Source organism: Epinephelus lanceolatus, chromosome 9 (assembly GCF_041903045.1).
Source record: "Epinephelus lanceolatus isolate andai-2023 chromosome 9, ASM4190304v1, whole genome shotgun sequence".
In the NCBI taxonomy this organism is placed as follows: domain Eukaryota; kingdom Metazoa; phylum Chordata; class Actinopteri; order Perciformes; family Serranidae; genus Epinephelus; species Epinephelus lanceolatus.
This window is the reverse complement of record NC_135742.1, coordinates 21,296,454-21,322,952: the sequence shown is the minus strand read 5'-3', so window position 1 is coordinate 21,322,952 and position 26,499 is coordinate 21,296,454. Positions and strand designations below refer to the sequence as shown.

The window sequence follows — 26,499 nt, the reverse complement described above, 5'->3', positions numbered from 1 at the left end:
CTTCGTCAGCCAGGAAATAGTTTGGGTTTCATTTGCTTTGAACAATAATGCACTGTCATATCATTGTGATACTAGTGAATGCTGTTTGACGCTGACTGCACCCACTGACGCAGGCTCTCACATACAGGGTCACACAGGACACTCTGCACATGTCCCGAACAGCTGCAGCTGCTGTTGTGGATATGATATAAGATGAGAGAAAAATGTTGTGACCCATGTCAGAGCACGGGAATGTGAGCACAAAGTCCCCAAATCCCACTGTATTCCTGAAAAAGCACTTATTTTAATTAACTTTTTGTGTATGCAGCGCAGATAGCCCCTCAGCTGTGCATGTTATATCTTATTTGTCGGCTTAGTGCTGCGTCAGTGCTTCAGTTTATGAGACTCACTGTATGTGCTGCTGTTTTTCTGTCTCCTCAGGAGAAGCTGGCCAAGAGTATCCATTACCTCATCAGCAAAGAGGACCAGGTCAGGGCTCAGATTACTGATCTTGAGCAGCTCATCAATCAGACAGAGGTGAGAGAGCTGAGTCATGCTGCAGAAGGTCTTTTTTTCACTCCACTTCCCAAATCACATCTCTTATATGCCCCCTTCAAATCTTATTAGTTTGATAGCTCTGGAAAGCAGAGTTAAACTGTGTTGTCTTTTGTTACACAGTACAAATATTTATATAGCTTTCACAAAACCAGTCAGTTAAGGTGAGGAACAATTCCACATTATCTGTGTACGTATAAGGAAGGTCACTAAACAAACAGTATGCAAACCACACAAACAAGGAAACTGAATTTGCCTACTAGTTTCCCTCCTGCGTGTCTGAGTTTCAGCCTCAGAGCTTGTTCCTGTTTTACTTTGAAGCTGGTCCTGAATGGTTAGTGTTCAAACACACCCACGCTTTGGTGTTTTGTGAGAGGAGTGTGTGACTGATGTGTTTGAGCTGCTCTGTTTTATTAAACAGTTTTGGGTTCAATAACCCTTCTCTATGTACTTAAATTGTGTAATGTGAACTTTTAAGTTTCTACTTACTTTAATACTTAATATCCTTAAACCTTCATCTGTATTTATAAATCATCTGTCAAAACAAAGTTTTAATACAACAACTAGGGCTTGAATTTTTTTTTTTTTTAAAGAATTTTCCTAGTCAACCAATAGTCGTCATTTAGGGCCATTAGTTGACGAGTCGCCCACATGTTTACCATATTAACTTACTTATTAAATGATATATTTTGGGCGGGGCAACACAATGGTTTAAGTTGAAGGTTTGAGAAAGAACAGTATCAGTAACATTGTTAACACTGTGCTACATTACAGAGAAATACAAAACCGTACTAATGAACCTTCATTAATATAGGCCTATATTTTATCTACAAATGCACGTCACACACTGAGCGAGCCGCCTGTTAATGACGCTGTTGGCAAAGCAGTAATTATTGTGCTAAGTGGCTAATGGGCATGTAGCTACCGACATGTTTCAGATGATACATCATGTTTGTAGTCAACCAATGAAGATGAGTTCAACACTACAAAAATAACCCATCTACAGAGATGCTTGCATTTGGGGACAGATATGAGGAGAACGTTTTATTTGCTTTGTACAAATTTAATAACAAATTTGTTTTTCTTAAAGGAAAATGGCCAGCTAGCAGAGCGCCGAGCCAATGAGCACTTCGAGCGTCTGTTTGAGACGCTGCAGGAGAGGAAGTCGGAGATGCTGAGGTCCATCGAACAGTCCCGAAACCGACGCCTGGACCAACTCAGGGCTCAGGTATGAAATACCAGGACTGAGTTTCACCCCTATTGAGTGTCCTCTACACACATGCTTTTTTACTCCTCATATTTTTGCATGGTAGAAAAATAACTCATGCATTACACACATGAAGAGTACATCTTTAATTGTTTCACTGAATGTCTAATCAGGGGATTTTATGGGATTTTCTTTTTTTGAGGATTCTTTTTAATACAAAGCCACCTGTTTTAACGATTTGTAAATACAAAATGTTTTAATGCCCTTACTTTTTACAAATAATTCCCAGGTGGAGGAGTACCAGGGCATGCTGGAGAACAGTGGTCTTGTGGGCTACGCTCAGGAGGTGCTGAAAGAGACGGATCAGTCCTGCTTTGTACAGACTGCAAAGCAGCTACACACTAGGTAGAGCTGGGTGATAGTGACATTTAACTTGAATGAATGATGAAGAATGAAATGGCACTTGCTGATGTTTACATCAAAGAAAATATTGAAAACCATGTTTAGTAATTCTGGTACAAGACCAAGCAGTTAAGGTATCTACTGTTCATTTCACTTAGCTGAAAGAGTCAGAAGTTAAAGGAATACCTCATCCTCTATCATTTCTATATCAGCTACTCACCCTGTGTTATTGTGATTTTTTTTTTTGAAGAAAACTACTTTGTTTGCTTAAATGATTCAGTGAACAAGGAATTCAAAACAAGAGAAAAATCTTGATGAATTTGAGTCATAGGGGTCCAGGTTCAACAACAGCAAAACTATCAGTTTCCAAACTCTCACACAACTTGTGCAGAAGAATCCAAGTCTCATTTTATCCAGTTGTATGCTGATTTCTGACATTTCTGACAGAACTGCCCTAAAAGGTATAGTTGATGCTCTCTTTAAAGCCAGACTCCATTGACAAATACAGTAATTTTACCTCGCTGAACACAGGAGCCGCAGGGCTACCACTGCCTTGATCAGTTAGTTAGTTTAGTGTTTAGTGGGTTAGTTGGGCTACACTGAAGTCACATAATGACAAAGTCATACAAAAACATAAACAAACTACCAATCGAGGCAGTGCTAGACCAGCAGCTGCTGTGTTCAGTGAGGTGAAAAGGACTGTTTTTGTCAGTGGAGTCTGGCTTTGAGGAGACCATATTTAAGTTTCACTTTCTGTTAAGTGTCCCTTTGAGAACTTGTATCATGTTAACTGTAATACTGTGGTTTTGAATTTCAAAAAGTCATAAATTTTGATTACTGCTTATCCAGTCATGAATAGTTAATGGTATGAATGGTATTTAAGATTTGAAACAGTATTTTCAGAGGCCTTATTCAATCACGATATCAGAGTGACCAAAATCCCCCAAATCCCAACAGATGGCTAGTCTTAACATTGATCAAACAACAAAGCCTACAATATGTGGGTATCTCTGGCACTACATTAATGATGTGTGTAAATCCACCTGCTTAAGCTCATGTGATTGAGGTTACAGATTTTTCTGACGAAGCAAAAAGGCTAATGCAATGGATGTCATGGAGTCTTTCCTCTCTTGACTATCTATACACATTTATAATGCCCCCCTTAAATCTCTTTTATACTGCTGACAGTGGTGACAGCCAATAGTCTCTGCATTGTGTTTTGATGATGATGGTGGATTCACTGCTGGCAGTTAGACCCTAACATAAAACACAGACAGTGCTGGTGTCAATGCAGTGATGATCTGTTTATTGCTTATAAGCACTGGGATCTGGGAGATACAAGCCTGGTCTCAATAAAACTATTCAGCATAAAATCAAATCATAATCAACAGATATATTGCTGTAGCCAAGCTGATAACCACTTACTGATAGATTATAGGACCAACGATCTAACCTTGACCAGGATCAAAGGTTTCTAGTGTTATTACAAATTAGATGCTACTGATACTAATGGATCAGTACACTTAGATAGTCAGTCTGGATGCCAATATAGTTACTGGCTCTCTCAGACAGGCTTAGCTCGGTCAAACCTGTTCCCCCAGTGATAGGCTCGTAATGTTGCCTCTGACATTGTGTAGCGAAGTACTAAATATAATATATAAATTAATATGGTAGCATGGTGCAGTGGTTAGCATTGTCACCTCACAGCAAGAGAGTTCCTGGTTCCCCCACCCAGGGTGGGAGGTTCGAACCCCAAGGTGGGGGAACTCTTTTGTGTGGAGTTTGCATGTTTTCCCTGTATCAGTGTGGGTTTTCTCAGGGTACTCCAGCTTCCTCCCACAGTCCAAAGACACGCAGGTTAATTGGTGACTCTGATTTGTCTGTAGGGTGAACGTAAGCGTGAATGGTTGTCTGTCTCTATGTGTCAGCCTTGTGATAATGTTGCAGCCTATCCAGGGTGTACCCCGCCTTTTTCGAAATGTCAGCTGGGATAGGCTCCAGCCCCCCCACAACCCTGAACAGGATAAGCAGTTATGGAAAATGAAATAATATAATAGATAACAGCATAGTAATATGAGAATAACACAAATATGTACACCTTACAATTATCAAATAAAGGTAAAATTACTGACGAAATTAAATTCTATATCACAAGATTTTGCTAAAAGACATAGTAACTATTTAAAGCTCAAATTAGGTATTTAATGTAACATGCAAGAGGCTTGTGTTACATTGGCATCAGAACTGTAACTTACTTTTCTAGATGTAATTGAAACATACCAGGACACATGTTATTAATTGTACCACTTCTCTAAAATGACAATTAAAATCTTAAAGTACTTGACATTTGCGATGGGAATATATGAATTAGAAAGGAGTCGGCAATTAACATGACCTATTTTTATACCTAAAACAAACACCACGCTCAAGCATCTCTGGTGTCCTTAAGTTATCCTCCTTCAATTTGCTAAGAGGAAGCTGAGCCAGGCCTGACGGAAATTGTTATTGACAGCTTTCACGACTAAAATCCTGACTGTAAACTGTTAAATTAATAATTAGGGAACTTAGTAATAATTACCGGATACATTCGCTACAAATAACAGAAGCCAAACATGATTATTTAATAGGCTGTACAGTCAGACTGAAGTCTGCTCTGACTCATTTGTGTTGCACACATAGAGTTTATAATTAGCCATGCCTCCCAGTTTGCCAGTGGATTTCACCAGTGGGATTTGGTCTGTTTATTTTAGTGTCGAGAGCATCAATCTGATTATGTGTTTGGGTGACGGGAGTGTGTCAGGAACACACGGGGCCACGTGCACATAGGTTACAAACTGAAGGGCAGTTAAGGAGAGACTTATGCAGCAATGTCCAGTCCGTGCTGTGTCTTCTGCTCTAAGCTGAATAATTGATCTCCATTAGCAGCTTTGGATAATCACAAAACCTTTTCACTCTTGAGAGCATGATACTGTAGCCTGCACACTTTTCTCCTGTTGACGACAACTTTTAATCCTCTTTTTCACTTATGAGAGTCAATATAAATATAGATGGAACGAAAGATGCCAAAGTTTAAGATGATTGTAACATGGTAGAAGACACCTGATTTAATTAAGAGGAAGAGACTGTAAATGAACAGGGGTCGTATTTTGTGTCTTTGTTATTGTATTTGATGAACTAACAAAAGTAATGTAATTGAGGTGAGACTCGCTGATATGAGTTTTTTTTTTTTTTTAATCATGTTATGTCTGCCTTGCATGTTTCCAGGATCCAGAGGGCCACAGAGTCTCTGAGGACCTTCCACCCTGCGTCTGACCCCTGCTTTGACGAGTTTGTGCTGGACACATCCAGAGAAGAAACTCTGCTCAAAGAGATGTGCTTTGGTGGAGGTACAACCAGTTTATTGAAATTAAATGGAGGTCTCATGGTTTCCCCAGATAGAGTATTTATTACAGCTGTACTGTGTTTATTTTTTTAAATTCAAAGTTTGATTGAAGTTTTCGAATGACGCATTGAATGTCCCCCCACCCCCTGCATCACACCTTTAAAATTTAACAGCATTGAGCAAACGATGTAGGTTTTTAGCCACCCTTTTTAAGTGACTAAAATGCACTTTGCTGCAACACCTATCCACCGTAGCACATTGCAGCTTCCGTGCTGGTAGATCTGGTTTATCAAAGACGTTAGCAAAGCAGCACACTACATAAAATAAGCACAGCAGAAACATCAGGTCAGACCACCATGTTTAACTATGTCATCTATAAAAGTTACGGTTATGGCTGAAAATGACAACAGAAATAAACAGTCTTGCTGATTTCATATATCTCCGCAATTTAAAACAACTGACCTTTTGTGGTCAAGTGATCGTTGTTGTTAGTGCATCATCATGGTGGTTTGAAGCGGAGTATTTCGCTTGTTAAAAAGTGATTACATCAGTCTTTTCTCAACAAATTTTAACTTTTGGACTTAACAATGCTCCGGCACTATTGGAAATTTTTGGCTCACACAAGTCAGAAACAATCAGCACCCACTGGAATCCAATGCTTCGAATAGTATAATATTAAGAATATTAGAAGAGCCTAATCTTCATCTGCAACTGTGCAGAAATACCCGGGGTGAATCATGAATTGTTTCCATGTCTTCAGGCTGTTTTCTGGCCCCTGTTTTAAGGGGTTCTCTGTTCTAATGTGGTTCCACTGTAGCGTTTCCACACATCATGTCTCACAGATTCACTGTCAAAGGACAAGCTGCAATAGTTTGACCACATACAGCTGGAAAAACTGACCATCAGTTCATGTCAGGGAAATATGGTGACATTTTCTGTTTCTGTGCCTCTCTGAAGATGAAACTGGTCTTTGTTCATGTGTCCTCCAGACCATGACATAACTTGCTCTACAACGCAGAGCTCTGCCACTTTAAAAAGTTTTAACAACATAAGCTTTTGAAAAAAAGACACATGGTCAGAATAAGCTGTTTGTCGTCACCTGTCCATCACATGCACGGCCCTGTGAACTCTGCTGTGCTAAGAGGTCAGAGGTCATCTGCGGGATAAACAGTTACTATCCCGGATACACTCACAGTGGGTTTTACTGCTCTGTGAAGCTTTTTTTCTGGTCTGCTGATTTACAAAAGGCTTGTTCTGTAAATGGCTGCTTAGGTAGAAGTTTCCCAGGGAAGAAAGGAGACATACTTCTCTGGCATATTTCATTTTTCTTAATAAAGAAAATGAATTAGAAGAATTATTCCACACAATTATTCCATGAGACGGAAGGAAATGTTATAGAAGACTTGGCCAACAAGAGATGCGCATATGTCTGGTTATATTGTGCCGTAGCACTTTGAAAAGGCTCTTCAAAGACTACTCAGTAAACTCTGGTTGGACAATGACATCACATCTCTGGCCAAAAATGGTCCCTGCTGATGGCCAAAAACTGTCATGCGGTGGTGAGGCAGATGGTCAGATTGCGGCGTTGTTTCCACGTCCATTCAGACCCTCTCTTACAAACCAGGAAATATTCATCATGTTATTGCTATGAAAAAAACAAATCCATGTACCATTGTTTATTAATAAGACATTTTACAGACAGTTTATTTGTTTGGTCTTGAAATGGTTGTGATCAGACATCCACACCAAGGTCCACTGCCCATTTTTCAGTTTGAAAAAGATTTTTATGCCATTTATGTATATCTACATGTGAATTATATTCTTGTCTCATCGTTTTGAGCCTGAGGTGTTTGTAAGAGACAAAAATCTTTATCTAAGCTGTCTTCAATCAGACATTGGAAAAGTTACCCTCAAGGCTTTTTGCCAAAAAGTCAGGTGACGTAGTGTCAAGAGGGACAAAGTGCTCGTAAACATAAAGTCAAGATCAATAAATAGATAAAGCACAGGACTTTCACCCACAAGATTGGGGTTGGAGTGCTGCATGGGTTATTATTAGTTTATTATTATGTCATATTAAGGTTGAATTTTGTCATTGCTGGGACGCCTTGCCTAAATTTTAATTTTGGGACTATTTTGGAACACTATGGGACATCTTGATTGGATGTTCAAAGAAGTGTCATTCAATGTCTGTGTTTGCAATGACTGGGGATCTTGCAGGGTCACTATTTGCAAAACTAGGCTGGTATTAGGAGCTTAACCTTCCAGAGAGTTTCTGTAAACAAGCTTGTGAGAGTACGGATAGATATTAGTGCTGAATTTAAAACCTCACAGGGCAATGAAGGACTGAACAACTTGATAGGTTATCAGACATAACAACAAATAATCAATAAAAGTTCCCAGAGCAAAGATCAAAGGTCTGAAACCTGAGCAGGTTGCAGAAATGTCTAAATAATCACAAGAGGGTCAGTCAGAGGCCACGTCAGTGCCTCACAAGATGAGACCCTTCGTATCAAAGCAGCTGGATTGCGGAATTTAATAAAGTTTTATAATCATTGTCAGATTAAAGGGGGCATATTATGCTCCCTTCCTCATTCATTTTTGTAGTTTTGGGTTTCTACTAGAACATGTTAACATGCTTTAATGGTCAGAAAACACTTAATTTACCTCATACTGTCTGTGCTGGAGCACCTGTACTCACCCGCTGTCTATAATGCTCTGTTTTAGCACCTGTCTCTTTAAGTCCCCTCCTGAAAAGCCCAGCCTTGGGTCTTCTGTATCTTGGTTTCTGTAACAGAATAGCAGCACTTTATAACATGAAAAATCACTAATAAAGCTACTTGGCGAAAATGCTCAGCAGGAATATGATCCAAAATCTGAGAGAAATTAACAGCAGCAACCAAGATGATGTTTCCCTGTTGCTGGCATGTAGATACACATAGCAGTGTATGCAGTGTTAACACTTGCAGAAGCATGGCGCAGATGACCATATGAAGAAATCCGTCACGATCTGGTATCAGTTTGTCCCAAAAGTTGTGAAAACCATTAAAACAGAGTAGTCAGAGCGAACTCAAGCCTGAGGTGTTTGCTCACGGGGATTTCTTTACATACATTCACCTTAATATTTGAATCTTTTGTCACATGTAATAGGAACATTCAACATTGTAACATTATAGGTATGACAGACAATAAGGTAAGCATAACCCCTGTAAGCTGTTAACATGGCTAAAATTCAGTTCATACAGTCAACTAAAGCTGGAGAATTATAGGTATTACACTGTCATTATCCGCACTTAACATAAGGGTTGAATGGTGTTTATATTGGATCCACCTTTGTCGCATTCCTGCCTTAATTGCATAATGATAGGATTGGAGATTGAGATGGACTCTTAACAACTGAGTAATGGTTTCTGACATCTGGCTGCGTCTGGCCGAGTCTTGTTTTACATGCCTTCCTTTCTAACCTGACAACATTATGCGTGTCACTGACTGCAGCTGAGAGCAGTATTGAATATCATTGTTGCAGTTAGTTTCGGTTAGTTGTGACAGTTCTTTCAGTCACAGTTAGCCAGAGACAATTGACTGGTGTTTGAGGTTTGGGGGGCATTGTGAAAGAAGAGCCTATAAGGTGGTCGATCTCAATACAAAGTAAATGGTTTAGATTTGATCAGCAGCTGTGCTTCCAGATGTTAGCATTCAAAAAATATTAGAATTATTGATGTATTAAATGTTGCTGACATTGTAGACAAAGCTGAGATCACTTTGGCATGGAGCCATTACCCCTCGAGTGGATGCAGCTAACTGACAGTTGTCTCAGTGACTGTTGGCTCTGGGCTTTTGTTGCTACACTGCAGCGCCACCCTGTTGATTTGTTTAAAATCAGTGATGTGAGATGTATCGCTGAGGCGACGGTTGGTTCTGTCGAGACTCGTGCACTAGAAATGGATCATTAAAAGAAGAAACAGTTGGATAATCATTAAACAAATGACGGTGCAGTTGATGGTTTTTAATCTTTTTAGATCAAATCCTTTGCCTTTTTTGGCAACTATTTAACAGTGTATGTCCAAACAAATACCAAAAAGCGTGTTTTCTTCCTGTAAATCAAAATATGACATGTGCTTATGCAGCTAACCAGTTTCAACCACTAATGTCATGACATACACACATCAATCAGTCTGCAATTTTTAACCACAAAGAGCTATTATTGAGATAGCTACCTAGCAACAGCATGCTACATTGGATTGTCTTTGTTTCCCCAAAATATTGTGGTTCGGGCCTGAAGGCTAGAATTTATTCACTGTGAGGAAAGTGGTATTTGTGACAGCTCCAGATAATGCACAAGGCATGTGACAGTGGACTGTCTCAGCAACTAATGTTATAGGAAGCATATGATTGGCTTTGTCTCTTCCTCCCTGATGGATATTACTGCCCCATCAACTTCACACCATCAGGGCCTCACTGTTATGACACACCCACATTTGTACAATCAAATCAAATTCCTCCCAACTCTTTATCACACCTGATTTCACTCTGAAATATGTCACAATACTGAAGCTAGATACTCTTGAAATGCAGTTTCACCTGGACTTTTAAGAACATTGGATGCTTACCAATGGATCAAGTGTCTTTTCTGGTGCAAGTCCACACTTGAAGTGAAAAGAAATGATGGGAAATGTCAGGATTTACAGAAGGAATTCTACATGTGCCAACATTTTCTTCAGTCTTTGAACATCCTTCTGGGCAAATGTAGTCATTAGAGAAGCAACTACTTATAGAAGACATGAAAAAAAAAGAAAAATATAATAAGAAAGAGGTAGGGGTGAGGGGATTAGAGACATTACACAAAAGGCAGCAACCAGCTGCTTCATCAGAACACAGTACACTGTACACAGATGATTCAGATGATTGGACAACCAATTTCGAAGCTGTGGTAGAATGTTTAATTTCACCATCTGTGATGTTTATTTACAGTTTTTGTTATGTATGTTAATTTCATTTTCCTAATCTGAATAATATTAAAGGAAAGCATTAGTTAATATTAACTCTCAAGTTTTAAACCAAATTAGCAAAAACCTTACATGTAACTCAACACACACTTTTAGCCTGGCAAAAGTAGAAAATAAACTTAAGTCCTGTGTGTCATTTTTTTGTGTGGTTTGTGTCATTGAATGCTTCAATATAGCAGCAAACAACTATTTACTATGTACAGATGTAGTGGTGTAATGGCGTCCTGAGCAGAGAATGATGCCACGCTCCCTCTGTGTATGTTGTTATTCAAGCTTATCTGTTCTTTGTTGTAGGAGAAGGTTTGGTTACATGTGCATTTAAGTTCTGTGTGGGAATTCCACTGGCTAGCTTATCATCGCCACCCTGCACTGCTCTCATACATCTGTTAGGGCTGCCGATAATACCGTCCCCGACCCACGGCATTATTGCAGAAGCGTAGCAACAAGCCTCTAGCCTCCCACCCCCATCCCAGGTTACCACCATTAGCTCTGTCAGCACTGTTGCCGCTGTGAGCACCGTTAGCTGCAAGCCAGCTCAGCTGTGTCCATGTTGACAACTATGTACAAACAACATGAATCAGACTCTGAATCATAGATATGCTCAAAATGTCATACAAAGCTCCTTAAACAGTTTTGAGATGTTATATCGACATGTGCTCGTTCTCATCTACAGCATTTAAGTGCAAACCAAACACTATGTAAATATGCTTTAGAGTGGAAATCTATTTGCCCCCAAATTATGTTATAGTCCCATTGTCTATTCTCTTGTTTTCTTTTTGGCTAAACATACCCTGAGATGAGCATTATCCTGACAAACATTTTTTAAAAATCATTTATTCAGTCTTCATCTCAGGCTAAACTGTTTTAAAAATGACTGAATATTCATCATTTTGCCTCTTGAGACTCTCCTATAATCTCTACACTGGGGATAATGGGTCTTTTTATATAAAAATGTACCCTAAGCGCATCACTGCTGCATTCTTTTGGGAATGTGCTGCATGCAGTCTTTTGGGTGGCTGTCATATTGATGTGTGTGTTTAATCTAGGCAGCCTGCGGGAGTTACTGAAGCTCTTAGTCTGAGCTCAGAGAGCGAAAAGAAGCTGTAGGGGCCATTTATACACTGCAGTAATTTAATTGAAGTCTTGGCAGATGATGCAGCAGTGAAGAACCACTATAGTATCCCTGGACAGTGCCCCTAAGCTCTTATACACCCATTACACAGGAAACTGAAAACACATTTATGTTTAGTTTGGAGAAACTTGAGGCTGATTTTAAATAGGAGTCTAAAGTGACTGCAAAGACGTTGCTGTTATGTGTTTTCCTCTTCAGAGTCATAAAAAACTTAAGTGAATATCTCATTGAAAAGTTGTGAATATAATGCCAGCCATCTCGTCAGTCTTTAACACTGCATGTGTCAGGTTTTTCTCAGTGCCTCCACATTTTCAAGTCACATCTTCCCCTCTTGGATAACGCTGTGTTTGTGCTCTCAAGCGTTAACCCAGCTGTGGCCCCTTTGCAGATTTTGACCCCTTGCTTCACCTCTTGAGAGGCCATGAAAGACTGTGTTGTCACATGTAAATGCCCATTTGTGGTCCATTACAAATTGGAGTTTCCTCAGTGTCAGGCTGAGAACAGTGCTCCTCAACTATTTCCACTTTAGTAGAAAAGTTTTAATTTAATAAACAAAGATATGAGGAGCTGAAGGTCCAGTCTTCTCACATTTGTAAAGGGAGTGTTGGAATGAGAATGGACCCAAGAGAAAGCTGTTTCCTGCAGAGTAACTTGGCCTTGTTGCTCTCTGTCTGGCAGCAGCCTGTACTGTATGGGATCAATGGTGCTGTTCTCTCTGAGTCACTGAACTCTGGTGGCTGCTGCCTGCTGTGTCGGATGGCTCACTGCCCTGTTTGCTTTTTACCTGTTGTTCCATCTGTTGGAAAACGGGTGAAAACATAAAACCTTTTTGTCATTGTTAGCAGCTAGTTAATCTGAATAAACAGATCTGCATATGTATGCAGGATCTGTTCAGTTTGTAGTCCTGGTAGGATTGACCAATCACATTTGAGCAGGCTTTGGATGCCTGCAGGTCAGATGTCTGTGGAGAGCAAGAAAAGGTGGAATGCATCAGCCAAGAGGCAGTATTGGAATCCAATGGCTATCATATGAGGATTTATTAGATATTTTTCATTCATATCATAGAATACTGCAAAACCCTTGTTTTGTGGACTCCTGATTTGAGTTTGGCACTTCAGCTGCTACCATCTTGGTTTTTTGGAGCCACAATTGACCATATTTGGGCAAGTGGCTGGTGCTGTGGAGGAGTGAGGGGTGGATCTGACTGAAGCTCGGACACTATCAGCAGACGGCCTGTCACTCAAAGCGGCCCGCCCTTAAATATGCGTAACTTTTAAGCTTTAATAAAATGTAAATGGGTGAGTTCAGTTGTATAAAAAGTCATCCCTGTACAGTTTTCATGAAGGGGGGAATTAGCTATAAAAAAACAAAACTGTTTTTCTACCAGGCTGTAAACATGTTTATTTCTGCTGTAAAGTTGGTCATTTTAACATGGGCGTCTGTGAGGATGGACTGGCTTCCAGAGCCAGCCTTGAGTGGCCATTCAAGGAACTGCAGTTTTTGGCACTTATGTGTTTGCCTCATTTTTCAGCCCCGCTTGGTTGCCACTTGATTTCTGTGCAGATATCTGTTTACAGAGATTAGCCAAATGTTGTCTGGGTCTTTCTCAAGTTGCCAGTCAAACCATAAACGATGAGCAGTGCATTGCCTTGGATATCCACTGGCTACAACGAAATGACTGAAATATTGGCTTATCGTTGTCAGACTGATGGCAGATGTGTTCCGACATTGTCTTGTTTGTCACTTGATTTACAGTGGAGTGATAACTCATTACTTTGCTTGCTTACTACTGAACTTACATGAGAGTGCTTTTGTTTTGTGACATGAGTTGAAAAGGAAAGAATCAAAGTCTCTGCTCAGACAGTTTTGTTCTGTGCCCATCAGATGAAAATGAAAAGAGCCAGAGTTTACTTTAAAGGCTATTTTTGATTCACTCTCCCTGGCGAGATGTTTAAGACACCCAAAAAATCGAATAAAATGAAATCTGCAAAGTTTAGGCACAGCAGCAGAAACAAGAAAGGTAATTTTTAAAAAAAAAAAAAAAAAAAATCCTGCATGTAAGGCGTGGGCGACATGGCGAAAATCTTCTGTCACGGTGTAGGTAATTTTATATCATGGTAATGGTATACATCATGATGCAGTAAATGTTCTGTGTATTCAATTAAGAAATGGTTAAAAATAACCATGGATTACTTCATCACATTTGATATGTTTTTTTTTCTTTTTGTTTGGAACTTCCATACAAACAGAAAACAACTGCTTCATGTGAGACAACACTTGAGTTAGTAACAAAAGACTCAAAACAGTAAAACTGAAATTCTTTCATCAGGGAAGCTCTGAGGTTCCAATAAACAATAACTTTAAAGTGTTACAGGTCTGCCCAAATTACGTTACATTATGAGGCTGCTGGACTTCCGAAATCATGCAGGAATCCAGCCCTGATCTGCTACATAGCCTGACCTGAATAGCTGCTGTAGTAGAAACAGGTTTTCCCAAATCTGTAGTGGTGGACACATTTCTGCTGACCATGCTCAACCCTAACATGACTGTGTGGTTGTACATGAAAATGCACTCGGCTGTTAGAGGACACAAGCTCTCGAAGCAAAGTTATGTCTGGGAGAAAAAGACTTTGGAGACTGAGGATTAGCTGAGAGACTTTTGAGGCCCAGAAAGCTCTGCGTCAGTGGCTACACTGGTCAGCAAGGGGAATCTGCCTGTAGGGGGAAAGTGCTTTAAAAAAGAGAGGGTTTGGGAATGTCAAAAGATGGATAACATGGGAAGAATAAAGAACTAGAGGGATGGAAATGGTACAAAGGAGATGAGGAGGGCAAATCTCACAGGGAGAATGAATGAAGCATGCAGAGAAATGCCTTGATCTTAGAGAGAAAAGAGGGTGACCTACATGGTTACAGTAATGTGATTCTGTTTCTGGAGAAAAATGAGCTCTGGGCTGAGAACAGTAAATGATAAGGTGCATGGAGTGGATTATATTGACATCAATGAGAGCATGAATGGGAAGTGGGCTGCAGTAGATGACTGTAAAGGTTGATGCTTTACAGGAAATCTTAAAAACCACCACATGGAGAGAACAAACAGGAAGTATGGTGAGAAAGTGGAATAGAAGAAGCAGAATGTGGTGTGACGCAGCCATGGTAAAGAGATGGAAGAAAATTGGAGGTGAAAGTGGGAGAGAGGAGGAGAGAGGTGGTGTTGGTGGTGGGGGTGCTTTATAAAGTGCATTTCCTGGCAGTGCGTCTATGTGAAAACCTCTTAACAGGCTCCATTATGCAAGACAGTCTTGTCCATTGTCCTGAGTGGATAGTCCTGATCCCGACAAATCTAATCTTTGCCACACTCACACTGCGGTATTTGCTTAAACCCAAGTTATTGAGCTGAAACATTATACTAAGCATGATTACGACTCAGAGATTTTACTGGAATTTAGTAGGTTTTTCATTTATGCATGAGATCTGTTGAATTTGGCAAATCACCAGAAACAAGTTCTTCAGCATGAACCTCTGCCATGTGCAATATGTTTAAAACTTGGATTTTGTTTGCTGAATATTGCACACGTTAAGCACAAAATCTTAGACTGAAGGTGGGGGAAACTTACTTAGATTACGTCTTGATACAGAAAAGTCAATGTGGATGGTAAAACATAATGAACATAAACATGTGCATCATGTTAACATCCCAAACTAGGGTGCTTTTTGAGTTTTGGTAAGTGTAGGGTCTGCAGGAAACAAACTAAAAGTCGCTGAGAGGCTGGGCCTGGTTAACTTGTCTGACACACCAACAAAAGATCCACTGAGATCCAAGAATTTGTTAAATACATGTAAAAGAAAAAGAATTGACTTATTATATTGTGCACAAACTTGGAATCAAAATGATCACAGTGAAAAAAGTGCGTACAACAAAAAATACAGTGACCCACTCACCCTCTCTCTACAACCAAAAAAAAAAAAAAACCCCACACAGGTGAAGATGAGATGCTGATATAGATTATGACACTACAGAGTGTCACCGCCCATACCCGTGTGACCCCACTCTCCCAATAACCCCAATCACAAAAATATATAATATTCCAAAACACTAACCAAAAACATAACAATACAGAAATATAAACCATCCCAAAACTTACTTATCTTACAAAATCCATTCCTTCCTAAATTAATTCATGGCTCCAATGGTGAAAATGGACAAATGACAATGCAGTGCGCTGCAGATGGATGCAATCCAGCCCACATTTGAGGAAAAAACTAAAGGAATTAAATCATGTATAGGAATTAAAACAAAATTTGATGCATCAACATCAAGCGGCAACACGCAAATGCCCAAAACTGCAGTTCTGTGAATGGCCACTTGAGGCTGGCTCCAGAAGCAAGTCAATCCCCATACCCCCATGTTAAAATGCACGACGTTACAGCAGAAATAAACATGTTTACAGCCTGGTACAAAACACTCCGCTCTCTATAGCTAATTTTCTCCATCATGGCAACCGTGGTTACAGTTTTTGATAACTCACCTGTTTACATTTTATCAAGGCTTAAAGTTACACATAATGAAGGGCAGGCCACTTTGAGTTACAGGCTGTCTGCCGATAGTGTCCTCGGCTTCTCAGTCAGATCCACCCCTCACTCCTCCACAGCTCCTGTTTATTGTCCAAATATGTCTTCTGACTCCAAAAATCCAAAATGACGATGGCTGAAATGCCAAACTCAAGGCTTCAAAATGCTATTCCACAAACCAGTGGGTGATGTCACCATTGCTACATTCATTATTTTTACAGTCTATGATCAAGATGCATCAATAATCATTTTATAAATGCATCGTAGCCTTCTGAATCAGAATTGAATTGTGAGACGCCTGGAGATTCCCATCCCTATTTTTAGTACCTCTTGTTTATTTACTATATGTAAGTTATTAGAGGATGACCTACGTTGACTATCTTGCAATTTCTGATTTACATTTTACTAATTTGTTATCTTGCTTTTCTTTTCTCACTCCTCTCCAGTTCCAGACCCTCCTCTGATTGACTTGTCCAACAGCAGAGTCTATAATGAGGCATCAATCTGCTGGAGGCTGTCTGACGATCACCTACCTACAGATCACCACGTGCTTGAATACCGCAGGTGGGTGCACACATACAAAGAAATACCAGCAAGAGATGAGTGGAGGATTGTGTAGGTTCCCGGACAAGCTATAGCTATGTGGAAGAATCTAAATGACTTGTTCATGTACTTCTTTTTCTCCAGACTCGGAGGCCCGGGCCAATCCCCGTCCCAGGAGGATGGTGAGGACAGTGGTGTCTGGAGGGCTACAGACAGGGTTTATGGTCCCAGCACTGTGGTGTGTGACCTGGACCCTGATAGCCTGTACGCCTTCAGGGTCCGAAGCTGCAGGAACTCCATGTTCAGCCCCCACAGCCCTGAAGTCACCTTCCACACTCCTCCTGCACCGGGTAAGCCTGAGAAGCAGGGGGAAGTTTCCAGTTAATTTGCTGCACATGTCTGTTCCCTTTTCTTCCCCCATGATGGGTGTGTGCTCTTGGTCCGTCCTTTGAGTCTTAAGTTGGACATAAATGGAGGAGGGAACGTGAGGAAGAGAAATGTTGAGGCAATGTGAAGATGTCGGTTGAATTCCTGAAGACAAAAACAATGGCAGAAACTTTTCATTAAGCTCAATCAGTTCAATCTGTTACTGTTGTTGATGCTAAGTGTGTTAATGAAGTGACAGAGTGTTATTATATACAAGAGAACCAGCCCCTGTTATTGGGCCTCTTTTGGCCAAAGCAACGGCTAAGCTCCTCTAACCCGTTTATTTCTCTGAGCACGTCTGAATGTTCTGCATTTGGATTTTAGGAAAGACTATCAGATGACAGATGCTTCACTGTTTTTGAATTTAGAATACTCTTGCACGACGGAGGTAATGAAGCACAATGGCGCTTTAGTTTATCACCATGGTGATGGCTTTTGTCTCAGATGGCTGAAACCAATATAGGTTTTGTCTGAGTGTGTGGGAGTGGAGGGTGCTGTACAGCGCAACAGCTTGGAAAAGAAACCTGCAGTTGTATCTGTTGCAAGCATTTTAGGCATGCCTGACAGACGCAAAGCGGAATTCATTAACAACAATCATACTCCCCAACCATCTGCTGAACTTGAATTCAGATCCTATCCGCCCAGTAAGGGACTGTGTTGCTTTGATTCATGTTCTGGTCGGCAATTATTTCATTCTCCTCACTGGTTGCGCTGATTATTCATACTGTCAGAGAGAAGTCTGGGATTTCCAGAGGTCTTTTCTGTGGTACTGTCACTTAGTTTTGACACACTCCAGACTCCCCAGTTTCCCCTCCCGTGGCAGGAGCCTGCATCAAAGTCAGTCTGTTGCACACATGCATACATGACACGTCACTCCCTGCACAAGCCTTGTCATTTGTGTTGTGATGGGAGCTTCCACATTCCTGTGCTCTCTGGTTCGTGTAAGACTGGGTGGATGGAGTCACTGTGCGTCAGTAATGAGGTGACATTTCAGGCCAGGGTGAAAGGCAGAGGACAAAACATGAACTGGCGCGCACACACACAAAAAATGCTACTCATGACGAAGCATGAGTGGACATAGTTACAGACAGCAAACGTGTACGGCCATACCCATAGGTCTTTGCTCATCCGCGTTTGTCAGTCTTGGGCCCAATCCCATTTCCTGTTTTTACCTCTACTCCTCATTTTCAAAGGTCCCTTTGTCCCCCAGAAAAGAGTTACAAGGGGTAGTGGCTGAAATCTTCCCCTATGAAATGGGACAATCCTCTAAGACCCAGATATGTCATCAGTATCACCATCAATAGGGTTTACTTAAAAAAACGTGACTATCTCAGTGATGGTATTATCACAGTGACATTTGCCATTTATCTGATGGAGATAGAAAAGCATGGACGCTATGGACGCTAGCAATTGGTTCACAACTAACTGTCACACTATCATTGGATCAAACATGTCATCAAATAAAAAAGAACACTGCCATGTGATGCTCTGAAGGGTAATGTTAACAGCCTGTCTTCCTACCCTGCCAGTCTGCACTAGTAGCAGAGGAGCGGTAACAAGCACAGTTAAATTTTGGGCATCCTATGCCATCAAGGGAGGAATGGGACATAAAAATATGCCAGAATATGGGACTGTGATGGTCTCTCGTCACAAGCTACCCAGACATCAGCATACCACTAGCGATTTTTTCTTTAATGGTTGTCATGAAGTAAAAAAGCATAATACACTGACAGAGCATAATGCAATAGTTATCGTAATATTTACATTTCTATGAACAAAGACGGTACATTTGCGAGTTTCTTTTATTGCTTGTGTGGCCATCTTGCCGATAATTTCTCATAACACTTGGTTTGAAGTGTGCCTCTGGACACCCTCCATTTGAAGGACCCTGTAGCCCTAACACTTTGCTCTACCCCTTTATTCCCCACAAGAATAAGAAGGACAGCTTAAGGTGCCCACTAGCTCACCTGGTAGAGCAGGCACCTCATGTACAAAGGCTGTGACCTTGCTGCAGCGGCCGTGGGTTTGATTCCAACACACGGCCCTTTGCTGCATGTCATCCCCCCTCTCTCTTCCTCTTTCACGCTATGACTGTCCAATCAAATAAAGGCAAAAAGCCCCCCAAAGGAAGGACACCCTACCCCTAGACATGAACACGCAAAACGAAGGGGTAGGGCTAAGAGATAGAGAGTGTTTTGGGATTGAGCCTTGGATTGAGTCATTTGATGAGTAATAACCCAGCATGGACCCAGCATGTCTAACAGCCAATATGCTGGTTGTGTTGGAAAAAAAAAAACCCTTTTTGAGCCCATGGATGCTGAACTTACAGATTTCAAGGTCTGATTGTGGTTGAGACACAGTTTTCTGTCCCAGGTGCTCATCACTTACTCACTGTTTAAAAAAAAAAAAAAAAAAAATCTATACTATAAATATCTACTTCTTCACTGCATGTCAAATTAAAATATCGTTGCTTTGGGACTAATTTCATGCTGCAGCAATTACGTTTGCCCCCATTTTTCTTTTATTATTTATTTAATGACTGGCAGCATTAATTTACAGCACGGAGCAGCTGTCACAGGTTCTCTGCAACATGGGTGTAGAAAACCTCAGCTGAGCCGATCCATTTTTTTATTTTTTATTTTTTTGAGTGAACACAACTAGTGTTGGTGAACAAAAAATTAGGCTTTAGGCTTCTAGTTTAGCTCGACAAGATAACTGTCGGTGCATCCCTGCTACATAGCTGCAGCATTGTCTTTTCACCCGTTAGTCATGGTAATACTATTATCATTATCATGGCCTAGTTGTTGGAAGGACTTCCCTAGACGCATGCAAATTAACCGGTCTTCCCCAGTGTAGACCCTGGATTGCATGGGACGGTTGAGTGAACAGGCATAATCATGTTAGCCTGTATGTACCCTGGATTATTGTAATCGTGGCCTTTGGCCCACAAACTATTTATAGAATGCATTTAATTGCACCCAGATGATGAATATAAATGGCAGCTGCACATAAGAAATGAGGATAGAGTTTCATGGCTGTTACTCTTCACAGTGTGATGATGATGGCAAGTATATCCTTGTGTAGTGCTTTAAGATTGTGCTATAGCGCCCTCATGTGTCAGCTCTTCTTACCTACCCAGCTCCAGTTCCCTAACAGGGAATAAACAACTGTCTTTTGCATGAGTTGTGTGCACTCACATTTTTTTTGTTTCCCTGAGCTTAATGATTTCTTTCTTCTGATATTTTCTCCTCCTCCCTCCTTTGCCCCTGTTTTGTCCACATTTCTGTCTTTTTGTCTTCTCTCCCATTGTCCATCCTCTGGCTCATTCGCCCCCTGTCTCTTCACATACAGCTTTTGGTTTCCTGTTCAGCGACAAGTGTGGCTTCAGCACGGAGCGGCTCATTCTGAACAAGCGACGGGACACTGTGGAGAGCGTAGCGAGCATGGCCTTCCTCCTTGCAGCAGAGCGTGTGCAGACGGGCAGCTACATGCAACTCGACTACATCATTGGGGACACGGGCATCTCTCAGGGAAGGTACGCTGAAAACTGACAAGACTGGGAGTTTGCAAAAAAGAAGTTGTGATCAGCAGTATATTTAATTTGTTGCTTAACAAATTAATGTTGCAAAATGAGGCTAAATGTTGGGGAAAAGGGTATGAGCTGTACAATCATCTGATAATTAGAGTTAAATTTAGGCAAAAACGACAGAACAGAGGCACTGTAGCATGCAGTGTGAAAGCCTTCTGGTTTCTTGCTCATTAGACGACCAATATGTCATGCTGTCTGGATATAAAATATTCAAGAGAGAGAAAGTAGAGATGGAACTTTATTTTTGAGCACAAGGTGGTGGGATTATTAAACTGCCAGTCTTTATCGTCTTCACCTTCATTCAGAGAGTGAGGTGATGTTTTGCACCAGGATTGTCAGAGGACACATCAGAAAATTATCTCAACAATGGATCATTAAATTTGTAGTCCTGCAGTAAAAAGTAATTGCTCCGCATGTTTTTCAGACACTTTTGGGCCTTCAAGGTGGAGCCGTATTCCTACATGGTTAAAGTTGGAGTGGCCTCTGACTCGAAGCTGATTGAATGGTTCCACAATCCCAGAGATACCAGCAGCCCAAGGTAACTGCAAGTGTGCAGGACACACAGCTGTCATATACAATTTGTCCACAATCTGTCGACATGTGATGAAATTAAACTGTACAAATTCTGTTTGTTTACCGTTGCATACCTGACTGCAGCACAGACAAACAATCTCAGCACAGCGATAAGTGTGTTTGAGTCATACCTAATCCTGTGATGTAAGAGAACCAGTATAAACTTGTAAAGAGCTTACTCTCAGACAAAGCCTGCCTTTCTCACAGGATCAGCTCATGTAAAAGCATGTAAAGGAACACATTTATTTACGCAAATGCATGTTAAATCTATGGTAATTACATAATGTACACAAAGTGATAAACAGTGGGCAGCATTCAACTAGTTATTTGGAGGGTGAGTGTGTATTTTTCCCTCTGTAGAAAATGCCTGAAAAATCACGAGTCCTTCTTTTCTTGCTATTGTCGTTTTTTTGTTTTTGAAAGGAATAGATAAGTAATAATAATACATTGGATTTATATAGCGCTTTTCTAAGTATAAGTAACAGCAGTGTGTTAATGTAAAACAGCTAACATCAAAGGTTAATGCAGCTCTCAATTAATAGCCAAGAATTCACTGGTTCAAGTCCCTTGAAATATAAATATTAATAATTGTTCATTTTTGTCTTCTTTGATTTTAAATTGGATGCATGTGTATTCTGGACTGTTGGTTAGACAAAACAAAACATCTGGAGACATCATCTTTGAGCTCTGGGGGAATATGATGGGCCTTTTTCTCTATTTTCTGACATTTTATACACCAAATGATTAATTGATTCTTCACACACTTAGGATGTGTTGGGACGGATCTTTAACCTGCTTCCTATTTTACACATGATTGTGATCCTGGCTCTAAGGGTCCTGACACACCAAGCTGGTAGTCAGCCATCAGTCAATGTTAGGCAATCGATGAGCGTCTGTTGCCCTAGTTTTTGCAGTGTGTCCTGCACAGATAGCACTCGTCGGCCACTGACGCCTGTTTTTTGGCCGATTAAACATGTTGCAATGAGGCTGGGGGAGCCTGTCGGTGAATGAAATTGCTCTGATTGATTGGCAGTGTAGCTGAGTTGATGACATTAGCCAGTTGTTTACTTTCCTCACTTTAGTTTCTAAAGTTAAGAGGGCATGAGATCAAAGCAAACGTATTATCAGGTCAGATTGCGGTATTTGCCACTGAGGTCTTCAGCAAAAAATAGTTTATGATTGTTTGTGCCATTGTTCACTAGTGCACGATAAATATCCTTCGTTCTTTCTACATTGAGTTGTGTTGTTAATGTGCTAACTAGCTAACTAGTATCTTGAAGCTGTCCTCTGGTTTCCCTCTTTGAATGACGAACACAGTCTATCGCCGCCTGCTACATTGGCGTTATTTCATCTCACACAGGTGCATAGCTGGCCATTGTCTTTAGTCTTTATGGTGTGTGTTCATGTGCCACTCTTTGGCCAAGACACAGGCTACGTAAAGCGCCACAACAATTGGGCTCCTTCGTCACTAGTTCTTTGATGTCTTTAGTTCTTTGAATTGATGGCTCGGTGTGTCAGGGCCATAATATAGGTTTCAAAACATTTGCAACAAACTGTAAGAACCTTAAGTCTATATGCCCATTAATCGTCTCCTTCTTCCCTTCACCAGGTATGACCATGATAGTGGGCATGACAGCGGCAGTGAAGACGCATGCTATGAGCTCTCCCAGCCCTTCACCCTCCTCACCCTCGGCATGGGCAAGCTCTTCATCCCCAAGGCTTCCTCATCCTCTTCCGTCTCCACTGCAAACGCACCAGCCGGTGACCCCGGCAACCGCGTGCTTCCCATGCCACAGCGCTTGGGTGTATGCCTAGATTACGACGCATGCCGGGTGTTTTTCTATGATGCAGACACCATGAGGTGCCTTTACGAGAGGCAGGTGGATTGTTCGGGAACAATGTATCCAGCTTTCGGTCTCATGGGCAGCGGCAAGGTTCAACTGGAGGAGTTCATCACCGCTAAGAGACTGACCTTCTGAGGAGGGACGAAGCACATTGATGCTGCTTAGTCTTTGGCGTGTCCTGAGAAGAGCGGTTTTTATTGACAGGGTGATGGAGTACAATCCAAATAGATTTTCTGAAGGTCAGATGAAGCAGATGTGATCAGGGCCTTTAGTCCTAAATGTGAAAATGGGATCTCTGCTAAAGAGTGGCCTATTTAGAGTTGGCATGATTAATGTATGATGCATACACAAGAGTATGACGCTGCATATTAGTGTCCACATACAAAGGTCTTCAGAGGTTGGTATGTGAAAGGTCTTCTCTACATACCAAAGTCTCTCTCTTTATTGTATTTGACATGGTTTTAATCGCCAGCTATGATCAGCTGTTGTCCAATTAGCTGCGAAGTTAATCTGCAGCGACTTTAAATATTTGTTTTAACATGAAACGCCTTCGAGCTTACACTTACACTTCCTCTTTTGCCAGGTACATGTTTATAGATTATTTTGTGTGTGTATTAATTATGGGTGATCTTTCTGGCTCTTCTCTGTAACTACTTGTCGAAACGTAGCAGCATAGATTTAGATGTAACCTTGGTGGACCTGAGAGCCTTGTAGCTACTTTAAAGCTAGCGCCTTCGTGCCTTTTTTTTTGGTTTTGTTTTTCATAGGAAATGGGTCCCTTACTGTTTAGTGTCATTGCACAAGCACCATGAAAATACTTCTCAACGTAAATACTGTATGTGTTTTTACTGTAGGTGGTTTGATCACAGACACTGGTGTCAAAGTTATAACCTTACTATTATTCATTATACTTACCTATTTACTCTTGACTCTATCACAGTTAACACTACTTTTCCTCCTTGTCACAGTTATGTTCAGCTGTTTTTGCACAATGATGAATGAAGCTGCGCACATGATAATCATCACATTTGATCACTACCTAGTTAGCTTCTTCACGATAAACATTGTAGACATACTTTCACACTTTCACGCTTTCACGCTCGCAAAAAGCGTTCACATTTGGAGTAGTCGCTTAGATTTTAAAGCCTCTCACTGTTTGCACAGCACTGAATGTGACTCCAACACCATTAAACCAGCCAGGTACCAGACCACCGGGTACTTGTTGTCAGCGTCAGTTTGACAGCTGCAAAGTCACTCATAGCCAAAGTGTGTTGGTTCTGGTGCTGACTCAAGTGCAACATACCGCTCTGTGGCCTAGCAGCCTTTAAACACAGTTTAAAAACAAACAAAAAAAAGTTATTCAGGTTCTTACAGAAAGTGCTATCACAAAACACACTTTGCTATCAAAACCACCGTTTACTTGCAGTGCAGACACACAAAGTGTAGCATATTGGGATGTCACCGTTGAGTTTGGCTATCAGACAGATCACCTAAGTGGTTGATTGGCTTTGATTACATCAGCTCAGATATTTAAGTCTGAGAGAGCACACTAGAGAGACTTTTCGCCGGGCGACCGCACTTGTTTTTGTATAGACATATACTGTATATGTGCCTGCACATTGGTTTGTTTGTGCATTCATGTATATTTTGATTTCTGGCGGGTTAGGGTAATCGGTGTGTGCGTGTTTTCTCAGGTTTCTGGCCCTGACTGGGGCCCCAATGCTACCTACCTCTATCCGTCAGGCCTGGAAAACCTTAACTACTGTACCTTTCCTCGCAGAAACAAGTTTGGTTTGATTTGCAGCTTTGTCCGCAACAGTCCGCTCAATATCTCCGCCTTCTCTTTAAACGTCAGATAATAAGCTGATCTTTCAGAACGTTTGATTTATTTTCCATGTACATATTAATTCAGAGTATATTATTTTCAGTGAAATAAAGTACATCTTAAATAGTTATGTTATTAGTTGGTGTTTGCTTGTGGAACGAGATGTGTGTCACTATTGGTGGAAATTACTGTAACCTGTTCAGCTGCCTTTGTCAAGGGAGTGTTTCTCAAATGGTACTAACAACCTTTTCTTTCCTTTTTTGTGGTGTTGGTTTGATTAAGTCAGTTTAAATGTGTTTAGATATATAGTGTGGAACACATTATGGGTTTTTGTTCTGGGTTAAACATTCAATGCTTCATGTAGCCGGACAGAAACCTTCTCCAGTTTAAAAAAGAAATATTGGATTTCTGTGACTGTACATATATTTTGTCTCACAGGTGTTGCTCTGTTATTTTCACTACACTTTTCAGAGGTCACAGGCCTGAACCCTGATCCCTGTACTTTAAAAATTGACTGTTTCAACATCTTTAAAACAAGTCTATGCATAAATGAATTGGCAGGGCAGGTTCACGTTTTTATTTCCATCACAGAATGTATTCCTCTTTCTTACCGCTGAATGTTCGCTGGTTTTCTTCTCTTGGTTCGCGTTCCACTCGGGGTCACAGCACAGTCGTTTGTAGTTATAGAAATCTGATAAAAGGCTTGTCATTTCAACAACTCATCTGATTTTAAAGTAAAATGCATCCTAGCCTGCTTTTTTAGTAACGAATTTAGAACCAAATATTTTGCAGGCTGGCTCTCAATCTAATTCCAAGCTAGCACTTTAAAAATCTGTAGCATGTCAGCAAGTGTTTGGCTCTGCAGGTGTGTATCTTAAATGTATGTGCAATATTATGAAACAGGCTGTAGAAAAGCGTTTAGACAGACATAAGCCTATCGAGACAATTTGCACTGTAATTAGTTTATAGTTTACTTTGTGGTTTAAAGTGGGGGTTTTCCTCAATACAAAGTTTAAACACTACTTGATTTGTAAATGTGTTTGTTTTTGAACTGAACTCTAAATTAGTGACAGTGCACTTGTCTTTGTGTGTTTTCTCCAGAGGTTTTGGATGTGGTGTGTAAGTGGTGGGTTTCTGTATGTGTAGTATGTAAAGATGTGGAAATATTGTTCTCTGCTCTGATTCCTGGAAATGCTACACTCTTTAATTTGCTGTGTGGGGACTTCATCAAATAAAACTAGTGTGTTTTTAAATCTACTTTGTCTCTTTAATGATATTGTTAAATTATTTGAGCTGTTGTGTTGTTACTCTAGATTTAGATTAATTTAGCAGAGGTGTAATGTGCAGATGTTCAGGCAGGCTGTTTGATACCACTTTGTGAAACCTATTACCCTTAAACATGAGTCTTTCAATTCTTGCATTGGAATTTATTCCTTGCATAAACATGTCAAGTCAATTTTATTTATTCAGC

General features: G+C 40.7%; 1 protein-coding gene across 10 annotated transcripts in view; it reads left to right on the top strand.

Moving 5' to 3' along the window:
• The window catches only part of trim36 (tripartite motif containing 36), a 50,181-nt gene extending 23,896 nt beyond the window's left edge, over positions 1-26,285 (top strand). For all 10 annotated transcript variants that reach the window (XM_078170665.1, XM_078170664.1, XM_078170668.1 and 7 more), the window contains 9 exons: positions 421-516; positions 1,625-1,762; positions 2,031-2,146; positions 5,408-5,529; positions 16,675-16,792; positions 16,916-17,121; positions 20,549-20,732; positions 21,211-21,324; positions 22,969-26,285. In XM_078170665.1, the coding sequence (XP_078026791.1) occupies positions 421-516; positions 1,625-1,762; positions 2,031-2,146; positions 5,408-5,529; positions 16,675-16,792; positions 16,916-17,121; positions 20,549-20,732; positions 21,211-21,324; positions 22,969-23,338 (1,464 nt within the window). In that variant the 3' untranslated portion in view covers positions 23,339-26,285. The remainder of the gene's footprint in view (positions 1-420; positions 517-1,624; positions 1,763-2,030; positions 2,147-5,407; positions 5,530-16,674; positions 16,793-16,915; positions 17,122-20,548; positions 20,733-21,210; positions 21,325-22,968) is intronic.
• Positions 26,286-26,499: the final 214 nt, after the last annotated feature.